The following is a 15411-nucleotide window of genomic DNA, read 5'->3' as shown; positions in this document are numbered from 1 at the left end:
TGACGTGCAGTTTTCACAGAATGAATTGGAAGCCAGAGTCTCGTACTGTTAGTCAATACACAGATTGTAATAATACTTAGAAACTGTATTTTCTGTACCTGCAATTTTTCAAATGAAACAAATCATATTGCCAGTAACAAACTAAAAATGGGGTAAACTAGAATTTCAGTGCTGTTTGCTGCAGAAGTCTAGTGCGAGCCAGTTATGGGATATCACATTGTGAAAAGTTTCCACATTGACACTTCTTTGTGCCATTCAACCTGCATAGTTGTTAGAGCGATGTTGTTACGTTGGTTTACAGTGTGCTTGTGTGTTCCTTGAGTGCACTGCTATGAGTTACTAAGTGACAGTCTAAGCAGTATCTCATGTGTGTACAATGGGATTTATCGGTGCAGAAAAAGCTGACATGTTCATGGTGTATGGAGAGTGTAGGAAGAATGCAGTGCATGCGGCAGAGCCCAATCTCGGCCATCTTCTCAATCAGTTGTGTGAAAATGATAGTGTAACAACTATGGAACGCAACAGAATGAAAGAAGTGATGACAGATGGGGGGAAATTAACTTTCTTGCTGTTGTTGCAGTTGATCAACACAGTACCTCCTGTGTAATCGATTGTGGAAGTGGCATGAGTCAGGCAAGTGCCCTACACATTCTTCGTCAGCGTAAATTCCATCCCCATCCTCAGTCAAGAGCTCCGTCGAAACAATTATAAGAATCGTGTTAACTTCTGTACATAAGCATTACGACTAGTACTCCAGATGTTTCATGTGTCTTCTTTCGTGGTGAAGCCAGGTAAACGGTGAAAACGTGCACTATTGGTATGTTGACAATCCCCATTGGCTTCCTTGGGTGGAACATCAGTGCCCATGGAGTGTAAACATTTGCTGTGGGATAGTAAACCATCAAATCATAGGCATTAGTTTCATAGATAGAACAATGAATGCATACAACTATCACAGCCTCCTAACAAACCATCTCCCACAGATACTGGAAGGCTTTCCTCTGCGCACAAGGAGGAACCTGTGTTGCCAATATGACCGCTGTGCACTACATAGTGGGTGGAGTATTACGGCGTGTCTTCACAAATTGTTTCCAAAACGTTGGATTGGATGGCGAGGACCAGTACGTTAGCTGCCCCATTTTCCAGATTTGATGCCTGTAGACTTTTTCTGTGGGGAAAGCTGAATGACGCTGTCTGCAAGGACATACCGACTACACTTGATGATACGCAACGAGTCATAACTGCAGCCTGCTCGGAGATGTTCGACGAAATGCTAGCATGTGTGCAGCAGTCGCTCCATATCAGATAGGAAACGTGTGCTGCCGCTGCTGGTGGTCATTGTGAACACAACCTGTGATGGTCAGTTACCTCGTTACGGCCCAGAATGCACATAACTAGTGCATGCATTTACGTTGTCCTTTAGTGTGTACTACCACAGGTATTGTACAAGTGACAGTGTGGCAACTTTACAAAGTATTTATATTGTAAGCAGCTTGCACTAGAATCCTGCAACAAACCAACCAACATTATAATTTACGCTATTTTTAGTTTCTTAATGACAGTAAGCATTGTTCCATTCAATAAGTGTACCTTTGCACAAAAAATACACTTTACAAATATTATTACAAACTGTTTATTGGCCAACAATACAGAGCCCTGACTACCTGCACGTTCTGTAATAACTGCGCATCAATAGCACATTCCATATCCGCAATATTTTCAGTGCAAATTTTATGTTAGTCACCCTTCATGTATACTTTACATTTTCTGTTACGCATATAGCTGCATCCAAGCTGCTGTCCTGGAAACTAGCATGAGTTCTTGCAGTTCCTATGTGACCAACCAGTACATCCGAACATTATGAAGCACAGAGAAGAAAACTATCTATTGACACATAATCAGCAAGGACTCAGAAAATATCGTTCTTTTAAAACACAACTAGGAGTTTTTACTCACGAAGTAATAAGTGCTGTCGACGGGGGATTCCTATTTTTAGATTTCCAGAAGGCTTTCGACACCGTTCCTCACAAGCTTCTTCCAACCATACCTATGGAATATCTCCTGAGTTGTGCGACTCGATTCGTGATTTCCTGTCAGAAAGGTCACAGTTTGTCGTAACAGACGGAAAGTCATCGAGTAAAACAGAAGTAATATCCGGCGTTCCCAAAGGGTTATAGGCCCTCTATTGTATCGGATCTGTATTAACGACATAGGAGACAAATTGAGTAGCCGTCTTAGGATCTTTGCAGAAGATGCTGTCATTTATTGTCTTACAATGTCATCAGATGACCATACCGAATTGCAAAATGATTTAGATAAGATATCTGTGTGGTGCGGAAAATGGGAATCAACACTGAATAAACAAAACTGTGAAGTTATTCTCATGAGTGCTAAAAGAAATCCGCTAAATTTCGATTACGCGATGACTCACACAAATCTGAAGGCTGCAAATTCAATTAAATACTTAGGGATTACAATTACAAATAACTTAAATTGGAACGAGCACATACACTCCTGGAAATGGAAAAAAGAACACATTGACACCGGTGTGTCAGACCCACCATACTTGCTCCGGACACTGCGAGAGGGCTGTACAAGCAATGATCACACGCACGGCACAGCGGACACACCAGGAACCGCGGTGTTGGCCGTCGAATGGCGCTAGCTGCGCAGCATTTGTGCACCGCCGCCGTCAGTGTCAGCCAGTTTGCCGTGGCATACGGAGCTCCATCGCAGTCTTTAACACTGGTAGCATGCCGCGACAGCGTGGACGTGAACCGTATGTGCAGTTGACGGACTTTGAGCGAGGGCGTATAGTGGGCATGCGGGAGGCCGGGTGGACGTACCGCCGAATTGCTCAACACGTGGGGCGTGAGGTCTCCACAGTACATCGATGTTGTCGCCAGTGGTCGGCGGAAGGTGCACGTGCCCGTCGACCTGGGACCGGACCGCAGCGACGCACGGATGCACGCCAAGACCGTAGGATCCTACGCAGTGCCGTAGGGGACCGCACCGCCACTTCCCAGCAAATTAGGGACACTGTTGCTCCTGGGGTATCGGCGAGGACCATTCGCAGCCGTCTCCATGAAGCTGGGCTACGGTCCCGCACACCGTTAGGCCGTCTTCCGCTCACGCCCCAACTTCGTGCAGCCCGCCTCCAGTGGTGTCGCGACAGGCGTGAATGGAGGGACGAATGGAGACGTGTCGTCTTCAGCGATGAGAGTCGCTTCTGCCTTGGTGCCAATGATGGTCGTATGCGTGTTTGGCGCCGTGCAGGTGAGCGCCACAATCAGGACTGCATACGACCGAGGCACACAGGGCCAACACCCGGCATCATGGTGTGGGGAGCGATCTCCTACACTGGCCGTACACCACTGGTGATCGTCGAGGGGACACTGAATAGTGCACGGTACAGCCAAACCGTCATCGAACCCATCGTTCTACCATTCCTAGACCGGCAAGGGAACTTGCTGTTCCAACAGGACAATCCACGTCCGCATGTATCCCGTGCCACCCGACGTGCTCTAGAAGGTGTAAGTCAACTACCCTGGCCTGCAAGATCTCCGGATCTGTCCCCCATTGAGCATGTTTGGGACTGGATGAAGCGTCGTCTCACGCGGTCTGCACGTCCAGCACGAACGCTGGTCCAACTGAGGCGCCAGGTGGAAATGGCATGGCAAGCCGTTCCACAGGACTACATCCAGCATCTCTACGATCGTCTCCATGGGAGAATAGCAGCCTGCATTGCTGCGAAAGGTGGATATACACTGTACTAGTGCCGACATTGTGCATGCTGTGTTGCCTGTGTCTATGTGCCTGTGGTTCTGTCAGTGTGATCATGTGATGTATCTGACCCCAGGAATGTGTCAATAAAGTTTCCCCTTCCTGGGACAATGAATTCACGGTGTTCTTATTTCAATTTCCAACAGTGTAGATAAAGTTGTGGGTAGAGCAAACCAAAGACTGCGATTCGTTGGCAGAACACTTAGAAGGCGCAACAGGTCTTCTAAAGAGACTGCTTACACCACGCTTGTCCGCCCTATTCTGGAGTATTGGTGTGCGGTGTGGGATCCCCATCATGTGGTACTGACGGATGACACCTGAAAAGTTCAAAGAAGGGCTGCTCGTTTTATATTATCGCGAAATAGGGGAGATAGTGCAACAGAAATGATATGTGAATTGGAGTGGGAATCATTAAAACAAAAGCGTTTTTCGTCGCAGTGGGATCTTCTTATGAAATTTCAATCATCAGTTTTTTCCTCCGATTACGAAAACATTCTGTTGGCTCCCACCTACATAGGGAGAAATGATCATCACTATAAAACAAGAGAAATTAGGGATCACACAGAAAAATTTAAGTACTGGTTTTTCCCGCGCACCATTCGAGAGTGGAACGGTAGAGAGACATCTTGAAGGTGATTCATTGAACCCTCTGCCAGGCACTTTATTGTGAGTAGCTGAGTAATCACGTAGATGTAGATGTAGATGTAGAACCCTGCATAGCATATGGGGCTCTATCTAGAAAAATCCGCTGACAGGGTACGATTTCATTCCTCTGCTGAATGTACCCCACAGCCATTTGGGAAGCTTGAGAAAGGGGTCACATGTTGCCACTGGGCGCGTCCTGTGGAGCAGAGGACACTGAAGTGTCGCCCTCTTGTGACGCAGTCGCCATGCAGAGCAGACGCTCCTGTATTTTCAGCCTTCTGTCGTAGCTGACCGCACTTTGCCGACTGTTACCTTCTCTGCTCTCTGGTACCAGAAACCAACTTTCTCTAAACGCGCGCTACCTTCTTCTCTCTTTCCTGCACCAGTACTTCACTAACAGACTGATGAACGTCCCTAAACTCCAGCCTGGACAAGACCTCGTGTACTCCGTAGTTTTCAAAATGTAGCAGAATGTTGGTTTCTCTGCCAGTGCTCTTTTCTCGAATTCTTGACACAGTCCACTTCCACAACTGGTGCGATTTGTACAATCGTTGTGAACTGGTTTTGACTTTACCACTATACTGGAAACTGGTAACATTCTGTGTAATGCTGTGCAAATGCTTTGTTGTACACAAAGACAGTGAGTGAGTAATGTATGAGGGAGTGCCTGATTTTCTCTTAATATATGCGACATGACTCATATATAAGATTTTGACCTTGAAAATACACAATGTGATCAAAAGTATTCGGACACCTGGCTGAAAATAACTTACAAGTTCGTGGCCTCTCCATCACTAATGCTGGAATGTAATATGGTGTTGGCTCACCCTTTGCCTTGATGACAGCTTCGACACTCGCAGCCATACGTTCAATCAGGTGGTGGAAGGTTTCTTGGGGAATGGCAGCACATTCTTCATGGAGTGCTGCACTGAAGGGAGATATCGGTTTTTCGGTGATACCTGGCATGATGCCGGTGTTCCAAAACATCCCGAAGGTGTTCCATAGGACTCATATCAGGACTCTGTGCAGGACAGTCCGTTACAGGGATGTTATTGTCTTCTACTGCCGCCTTAGACTCTTCATTATGAACAGGTGCTCGATCGTTTTGAAAGATGCAATAGCCATCCCCGAATTGCTCTCCAACAGTGAGAAGCAATGAGATGCTTAAAATATCAATATAGGCCTGTGCTGTGATAGTAACACGCAAAAAACAAGGGGTGCAAGCTCCCTCCATGAAAAACACGACCACACCATAACACCACCGCCTCCGAATTTTACTGTTGCCACTACACACGCTGGCAGATGACGATCACTGGACATTCTCGATAACCACACCTGCCATCGGCTCGCCACATTGTGTACCGTGATTCGTCACTCCACGCAACGTTTTTCCACTGTTCAGTCGTCCAATGTTTATGCCCCTTACAGCAAGCGCGGCTTTGTTTGACATTTACCTGCGTGATGTGTGGCTTACGAGCAGCCGCTCGACCGTGAAATCCAAGTTTTCTCACGTCCTGCCTAACTGTCATAGTAGTTACAGTGGATCCTGATGCAGTTCGGAATTCCTGTGTGATCGTCTGGATAGATGTCTGCCTGTTATACATTACGACCTTCTCCAACTGTCGGCAGTCTCTGTCAGTCAACAGACGAGGTCGGCCTGTACGCGTTTGTGCTGTATTTGGCGCTTCACGTTTCCACCTCACTATCACATGTCAAATAGTGGACCTAGGGATGTGTAGGAGTGTGGAAATCTCGCATACAGTCGTATTATAAAAGTGACGTCTAATCGCCAGACGATGTTCGAAGTCCGTGAGTTTTTGTGAATTTTTTGATTAATTTCAGCCAAAATAACAAAGTTGCTCTGTGATATCTGCTGAAGATTGTGAGTATAGTTCTGCAATTACGTGCAGTGTAGCCATTCCGATTTTTATCTGAAATCAGAAAGGATTTGATTTTACATTACTAAGTTATTTTCTAAGAATATGAGCCTCAATGCAGGTGAAAATAATGAAAATTAAAAACTGTGTAGGCGTTGGAACAATTTACTGTGATTTTCACGTTTTTTCTCCATTTAGGCGAAGAAAAATACCCGTGAAATCATGACATCTCCTCATAAGTTGGTTCATATAATTAGTAGTTTTATACACAATCATACTATCACATTTAATAATGATCGATTGAATACTTTTTGAGTTAGACTGCACGCAAATGTGAAAAAAGTCATTTGGAGATGAACGCGTTTGAGAAATCAATTCTTGGAAACTGGAAATTCATGGAAGTCAACAATAGTGTAAAATGCTTACCAATTGATCTGCGATTCCAGCGCCATATCGTAATCATTCTTCTTCCTCACAGGCTTCATTTTGCGCTTGCTGCAGTGCTTTCCTAGCTTTCCGACTTTCCTTCGATTCAATGAACTACGTCGATTCTGCCGGCATACGCGCTGGTTACCCATTTGTTTGGCATAACTGAAGCTTTACGTGTCTCCTACAATTCCTGCCTCGTTCATGGCCATCAGAAGGGATGAATTTCCTTCATTGAATAAGCCAGCTGCTAAATACGACGCCAAATCAACCACTTATAATCCGGAGTGCAAGTGTTTGGGAGCTAATCACCAAATAGTGGAATTAAAAGTTTCATTAGCATTTTGTGTGTGGCCATCTACACATTTCTCCAGTAATTCATCCCCTGATAAATCTTATATCGGAAGAATTTCCTTCTGTAAGAATGCGAATTTTGCTTTGAAATTTTGACAGAGTATTCTTGGATAGTTAGCTTAACCATTTATACTATAAAAACTGGATTTTTCGAACCTCCTAGTGTGGTTTCCCCATTAACCATCGTAATCCAAATTAGGTTATTATATTAATTTAGATTTTCAATCCAGTTTGTTGAAAGTAAATGAATTGTGGAGATATATTTACTCATAAATTTACAGATTCTCCAGCAGTTGTTTATTTGGCCTGACAGCATTGTCCTTACATCATGTTCTGCAGAAGCGTTAGTTGGTTCATCTGCATTTTTGTCGGAGTACTCACAGCTGCCGACTATAGCGACTCTCATCCCAGTACAGGTAAAGATTTTACTTGTGTAAATTGACGTAAGTCTGTATATGATAATGAATAACCAGTTTTAGTAGGTAATGAAAAACATATTCAATATTTTCATTATGTATTTCATATATTTGTTTTTCAGGATTCCATCCTGAACTCACAGTCTACCACTTTGGAACTGACAATCAGGGTAAGTGTCATTATTTTCCATTACTTCCAGAAACTTTTCATGGTTCAAGAAATTCATGCAGTGCAAACTTATCTCATTGCTAGGCTTATTTGATGATTTAATAACTGATTTGGATCATTTGATTATTATGTGTAAAATCTCTAACTTCACTGTGTTTCTATATTATTACTTTTGCTTTTATAGTCGGTATGAGTTGGAATACAGTTTACATATGTGTTACATACGTGTTGGTAGACCTTGAGAGTGGTAATCATAGCCTTTTTCTGAATTATTTTCATAAAGGTTTAGTGGTCCCAACTAGATCAATATAACACAATAGACGAAGCTAAACAGTATCACTTCACATAAGTAGTCGTGGTATACAGGTATTTGACATGTCTTCCAGGATTACGGTAGTACATTGTACACCACCTTCCATAAATTTATATTGACTACAGAAAAACCTTCTCACGTTCACAATATTTATGTAACCAATTAAAAACAGGAATCTGACAATGGTAATCATCTCAGGAGGTATCCATCAGAAACTGTAATGCTTGTGCTGTCTACGTTATATCCCTGTTTCTTACCTGTTTAAATTCATTGAGGTATGGGTTCAAAATTATGGTACGTTTGCTTCCAACGTGTCCCTTCATCAGTGGCAGAATTTTTAAATTAATAGTGGATGTCATCATTGTGGTTCAGCTGAACATTTGCTTTCATGTAAAACAGAGTTCCATAGAACCTTCACATGGGCACAAACAGTAAATTTTAAAGGAGTGTTAAGTATTCCCATCTATATAGATGACTTGTAGCACTTACTTCTTCAATTTATTTTGAATAACATACTAGTTTCTCTTTTCTTGGAAATAATGGTTATTTTAGGAAGACAGGTATGCCTGTAAGAACCAGTTACGTGGCACATGCTACAACTATACCAGTAGCATTATGATTCTCTTGTTAGTAACATTACTAAATCAATAATAAACCAAAACCCGTCGAGTTACCTCTTCACAGTGTGAGATATGTAATGTTCCCTATTACGATTGTCATCTGAGTGAATGTCCATCAAATTATTGCTATTTACTTTCTGTAACAGTACGTTACAGAAAGTAACTACAAGTTGGTCTACATTTTCGTAGCAGTATGTAGTTGATATGTACACTGTTTCAAAGGAACCACATGGTAAACAAAATGTCATTCAAGAATGGGACGTAATTGATGTCTGTAGATCATAAATTTTAAGTAACCACGTTGGTGTCGTCTGTAAGCATTAATTTAATTTCACACCTAATTAATGCCTGCTGTGTGCAGATTGTTACCAGAAATTCGAAGCATAAGGGGAAGCTAGGCTATACAAAAATGTAACTCCTGGTCCGATGCCACAGAAACTGCCTGTGATGGGACAAGGTTTTAGCCGGTTAACTGATGAGTTACTGATTTTATAATTGCTAATAGCAGGCTGAACAGCACAAAGGCTTTAGTCAAATCACACAAGGTATTTACAGAAAAACAATTTCTGTGTCAACGCTCTAAGGTATACACAAATACAAAGATAGGAATATTCCTCTGAAAGCCAAATTATTTTTATTCCTAATTGTAAAGCATTCAATACAATTATTTATTTATTTATTTATGCATTTATTTTACCTGGCAAGATTAGGGCCTTCAGGCCCTCTCTTACACCTAACCAGGCATACTCAGATTCAACAAATTTCAGTTTCTACAGAACATTAAGGACATATAACATGTTATACAGTATTAATGTTAAGAAAAAATAGAGATTATAAACGTAGTACAATGATAATTATAACAATCAAAAATTAATTGTAACAATCAAGAATAATAATAATAATAATAATAATAATAATAATAATAATAATAATAATGACTATGTATATGAAAGTAAACATATTTTTCTTTTATGAATGTCAGTCCTATTGCTAGTTGGGAATTTTCTCGTTATATTCTTGCAGCTTGTGAGTTATTCTCATCAAGCAGAGACATAAGACAATAGAATGGGGTGAAAGAGATACAGAAGAGGTAGATAGGTTAGAGGAAGAGAAATAGAATGGTAAAATTCGAAGCTATGATGGAGAGGAGAAAGAAAGAGATGAGAGGGGTACAACAATGGTGGCTATACCATCCCTAATATGTAAGTCTTGAGTTCACTCTTGAATGTTGAGTGGTTCGAGATAAGACGCAGATCACAGGGGAGCGCGTTCCATAGTCGTATGGCTGAGATGGAGAATGACATGGAGAAAGATTTTGTGTTATGTAAAGGTACAACCAAGATGCTAGACGTATCCGATCTGGTATTGCGGTTGTGGAATGATGATAGGTGTTTAATGTGAGAAGATAAGTATTGGGGGCACCAGTGGCTAAGAAATCGATGAAGTAAGCACATCGTGTGGAGATCGCGTGCCTTATGTGGGCGTTACCAACCTAGCTGGGAGTATGAAGGACTGATATGATCATAAAACCGTATATTGCATGCGTATCTAACGCAAGCATTCATCACTAGCTGGAGGCGTCTCGAATTTTCACTATTTGTTCCGTGTTGAACTACATCACAGTAGTAAACATTAGGCAAGACTAGTGTTTGGACTAATTTTTGTTTAACATGGGTTGGAAATATTTTTCTAAATTTCTGAATTGCATGTAGGGAGGAGAGCGTTTTACGACAAGCTGTGACTTTGTTCTTCCCAGTTTAGGCGTTCATCCAAGATTATTCCAAGGTCTTTTACTGTTTTTTGGTATGGTAGTCGGGTACCATTGAGGTGTATTTGAGGGACTGTTTCGTGAAAGTACCGACTGATTAACTTTGGATGAAATATAAATATGACCTGGGATTTCTTGGGGTTTAGTTTCAGACCTAGGTTCTGTGCCCATCGAGAAACAGAGCAAAGATCTGCGTTCATACTCGCTACTGCGTCAGCAATCTTCTTGGGGCTTGCACTTACGTACAGTTGGATGTCGTCGGCATATAGATGGTAGTTGCAGGAGTGAATCAGTGCAGAAATATCATTAATGTACAGTGAGAAGAGTAATGGACCAAGGGCGGAGCCTTGGGGAACTCCAGAGTGCACGTTTTTCCATGATGACTTTTCCGACCCACAAATGACTTGTTGACTTCTGTTTTTGAGGTAGCTGTCGAACCAGTGTATTGCGCTGTTTGAGAAATTCAGCTGCTTCATTTTAATTAGTAATATATCAAAGTCAACTGTATCAAAAGCCTTGCTAAAGTCAAGCAGTGTTAGGATGGTAGCTTCACGTCTGTCCATAGCATGTTTAATGTCATCAGTTACTTTGATTAATGCAGTTGCTGTACTATGGTGCTTTCGAAAGCCTGACTGATATTTGTCATGGATGTTATGAGTTTTGAGGTAATCCGTCAGCTGTTCATGGACGATGTATTCTAGGGCTTTAGATATTGCAGGTAGTATGCTGATCGGCCTGTAGTCACCTGGCGACTTAGGGTTGTCAGTCTTGGGTATAGGTTGAATTAAACTTTGCTTCCACTCAGTAGGATATGTACTACTGACAAGAGACAGGTTGAAGATGTCTGTGATAACTGGAGTAATAGTGTCTACGACGTTCTTAATCATGCCAATGCTCACTCCATCATTTCCTACTGCCTCGGAAGAGATTCTCATAATTGCCTTGTGTACTGTGCCGGTAGTGACATGTTTTAGGAAAAACTTGTCTCTCGAGAGATTGATATCTTGGGGCTGGTAATTTGTCGCTGCATGGCAGTTTACAGCTGTTGAGAAGAAATCGTTTAATTCTTCTGCAGACGCTTGATAAACAGCGTCAGATCTTCGCTTCCCTATACCGAAACTGCGCAGCTTTTTCCACAGTGCAGCAGGTTTTGATATGCCGCATACGACAGACGGGCATGTCTGATTTTGGCATTCCTCACGCTCTGTTTGGTTCTATTTCGGAGTTTCCTATAAGCTTCGTACACCTCGGGAGTTGGGTTACGCTTGAAGGCCCTATGTGCAGCATCACGTTTATTCATTAACTGGCGTAATGCAGTGGTGAGCCACGGAGCGGGAGCTCTCTTTACCTTGACAGTGCGTTGAGGAGCATGTTTATCATACAGTTCAATGATTTTGCGACATAATTCCCGAATTTTTCCGTCTAAAGTCGGTTCATTGCTTATATCATGCCAAGGGATGTCTGAGCAATCCTTTTGAAGAGCGTCATGGTTAACATTTTTTAGGTTTCTATAGGTTACCAAGTGAGATTTTTCTTTGGTAGTATGCACTGAGTAATTTAAGAATATCACGTCATGAGCAGAGAGCCCCGGAGCGGATGTCTGATTGGCGCGAATTATTTTATCTGGTCGCTTTGTTGCTATTATATCAATGAGTGTATGGCTGTGTGGCGTGTGATGAGTTGGGTCCAGCGGTGTTAAACTCATATCATTGGAGTGGAACAGTCTCCTTAGTTTTTCTGCAGAGGGAGATTTTAACTGTAAGTCGGTGTTTGTGTCGCCCATAATGATTATGTGTTCATACAGTGTCACGAGCGAGGACAGGGCAGACTGAAAGGAGGACATAGCACCGACGTTTGGAGGTTTATAGATTACTCCAATTAGCAGTTTCTGATTTGATGTATTTATTTCGAAAAACAAGAACTCTGCTTCTCCTTCGCCCTTTGCATCCGATGTGCATAGTATAGTAGGTCTCAGATCAGAGCGAACATAGGCACCCACACCACCCCCGCATCGTGTTTCACGATCTGCCCTTAGGAGAGTGTAACCAGTGATTCGGATAGTGTCGGAAGAAATGTTTGGTTTCAACCAAGTTTCAGAGACGAGGATAATATGGAACAGCGATTGGCAGAACAGGTTACAGAACTCGTCGAAGTGAGCCGTTAGCGACTGAGCGTTTGCGTGGGCCACAAAGAGCCCGCCGCCGGAACCGGTCCGTCCCATTGTGGCCGCCTGTAGGACCGAGCGTGCTCCGTTTACCTGCTGGCCGGAAGAGGGACAAAAGCTGGATTTCGCGGGGGAAGACATATTTACAGGTGTGTCCAAGGTCGTGACTGACTCAAGCGTCTGTGGTCTAAGGGTGAAAGACAAGCTGGAGGTATCGGAGAAGGGAGGGTAAAGAAAGATGGAAAGTGGCAGTGGTGCTTACGAAAAAGATAATAGTAGTAGTAGTGGTAGTGACGAGGATGAATATAACAGATATAGAAAGGCGGTTTTAAGGAGATTCCTGTTAATGGTGAATGTTAATTCCCGTTTGATTGACAATATGAATATACATGAGCACTTATGATACACAAATAAAGAAGCAATATCTATGTGAAACAATTGACTGATTTTAAATAGAGTACTTATGGTACTTATAGAAATAACGAAGTAATATTTACGTAAAAAAAAGAAAAGAAAGAATAAAAATTAACTTATATTAGACAGAGTACAATATGAGACTTTGTGTCTCGCGAGATTTCGCTCAGTCTTTCAGTTCGGACATGTTCGTCACCGTTTTCCTCCCTCCTTCCGTCTTGACTACGATCCTGCCATCCTGGGTCCATACATTTTGAAGGCCGAACTGTGTGATCGCAGTGTTCAAAACTTTTCGTCTTTCGCGCGTCAGATCTTCCCTCAGGGTAACCCCACTCTTGGCGAGTTTTCTTTTCTGAGCAAACACTTCAGCTCTTTTCTGGTATGACACAAATTTAATTATTATGGGCCTGGGTTTCATGGCACCTGGTATCGTGCGCCCAACACGGTGGCTTCTGTCAATATCGGTCACGTCGATCCGCACGCCAAGTTTTTCACGCACGAAGCTAATGGCCAGGTCGTCGGTGTTTTCGCGATCGTTTTCAGCTACCCCCAACAAGCGCAAGCAGTTCCTTCGCTGATACTGCTCGATTTCATCGGTGGCCGCAGACAGTTTAGCTTCTAGGTCGGCGGCTTTTTTTCTCTTGTGCGGCCAGGGACTTTTTAAGAGACTGGATGTCGGTGCTGTTGATTGTATGAATTAATTATTTTAATAATTTGAGGTTCTCCACATTTGTAACATCCAATTAGAGTTCCCTGGAATTTTGTGTAGGGCACCTTTTTCTAAAGAGTTCATATGATGGTGTATTTCATTTTGGTGAAACAAATACTGTGGTGAAGTGTTGCGTTAAAACATGAGTGAAATCTATGTATTCCATCTATTTCCCCAGAGTAGGTTTTCAGCTGTTTACATGATGTACTGCCACATCATGTGATGCTTATTTCTGAAGGCAGGATGGTTTGGTTGAGTTACCCAGTGGTTACAGACAGGTGACTCATAACTTTCATGTAAAATATTGGGAGTTAATTGTTGTAGAATATACACTGCAAGTCTAATGTCAGTGACATTTGAGCATCTCATGTACCTGGTCAGTGTGTTTCATGTGCTTTCGCCTAGTGTGATGCACTGTCGTGACTTCCTCCCTGTGCCAACCTCTTACCTTCAGAGTAGAACTGGTTATCTCACGTTCCATGTTGAAAATTCATACCAGGACGTAAAATCTTAGAAACATTTTCCTTATGTTTGGTTGTAGTAGACACCTTCGACGGAGGAAAGCCATCTTTCCCTCTGCATGTCTGCCTCTCAAATCCGCCTTACTTTGTCCTTCATCTGTAATTTTGCTTTCAAGGAAGCAAAATTCCTTCATCTATTTTGTGATCCCAGACTTTGACGTTAAATTTAACGCTAATCTCATTTCTGGTATTCTTCATTACGTTAATCTTTCTTTTGTTCACACTAAGTACATATTTGCATTCATTTGACTCCCCATTCCATACAACAGACCTTATAATTCTTCCTGATCTTCACTGACAGTAATGTTTTAAGCGAATCTTCCCCATGGCACTTTATAACCATGACTGTTAATCCAACTCCTACATTTGTCTTTTATTTTCATTACGGTTTCCTAAATGTACAGATCAGACAGTGGGGGAGAAACACCGTTTTACTAACTTACACACTCATTAAGCACATCTCTTTTCTCATAGTCTTCCGTTCTTATAGCTTCTTATGTGTTCCTATACATATTATTGTATACCCAAATTTCCGAGTATTTCTAGACATATCACGCTGTAGAACGCTTTTCCTAGGTCGAAGAATTCTATACAAGTATCCTGATTCTTCTTAACTCTTGCATACATTACCAAGTGGAATGCAGCACTTGTCTTTTGGGTTCTGTCGTGTTTCCTATGCACCTACACTACATCTGTTCTCCAGAACAGAGCTTTCTTTGTGGACCAAAGTCTCCTCCAGCCACTCACCCTCCCACAGATGCAAGACTCTTAAGCTCAACATCGAGGTGATAGCATACAGGAGGATGGCACACCGTAATACTTGAGAATCAAGACAATCCTCTTGGCTGCCAGATCTGTCCTTTCGTTCCTCGCAATTCCGATGTATCCTGGTACCCAGCAAAAGGACACCTAAATCCCCAGTCGTTGTAGATGGAGGAGGGACTAGCTTCCCTGCTGAGTACAAACGTTTCACAGAGTGAAGGGAACTTAGAAAATCGGATGAGACAAGATATTTATCACTGGAAGAACGTCTCACCTACTCCAATAAACCGCAAGATCGCATAAAATTCTGCTTAAAAGACAGTAAACGCTTAAGGCAGTATGATCTTGAGGACAAGATCTGTCAAAAAAACAGAGCAACCAACAGGATCCCCCTGTAGCGATACATGCATAAAAACAGCTATATTGTTGTGGTGCCCAGGTAAAATGTCAGAAAATATGTCATTAAAAGC

The 15411-nt window shown here is 42.4% G+C and overlaps 1 protein-coding gene across 2 annotated transcripts in view; it reads left to right on the top strand.

Annotated features, from left to right (window-relative positions):
* Positions 1 to 15411, top strand: part of LOC126108676 (poly [ADP-ribose] polymerase tankyrase-1-like) — a 232661-nt gene that overhangs the window by 6970 nt on the left and 210280 nt on the right. For both annotated transcript variants that reach the window (XM_049913985.1, XM_049913987.1), the window contains exons 2-3: positions 7367 to 7501; positions 7624 to 7671. In XM_049913985.1, coding sequence (XP_049769942.1) covers positions 7414 to 7501; positions 7624 to 7671 — 136 coding nt within the window. In that variant the 5' untranslated portion in view covers positions 7367 to 7413. The remainder of the gene's footprint in view (positions 1 to 7366; positions 7502 to 7623; positions 7672 to 15411) is intronic.

Source organism: Schistocerca cancellata, chromosome 11 (assembly GCF_023864275.1).
Source record: "Schistocerca cancellata isolate TAMUIC-IGC-003103 chromosome 11, iqSchCanc2.1, whole genome shotgun sequence".
In the NCBI taxonomy this organism is placed as follows: domain Eukaryota; kingdom Metazoa; phylum Arthropoda; class Insecta; order Orthoptera; family Acrididae; genus Schistocerca; species Schistocerca cancellata.
Note: the sequence above shows the minus strand (reverse complement) of the source record. Positions and strands in the feature narration are given on the sequence as shown.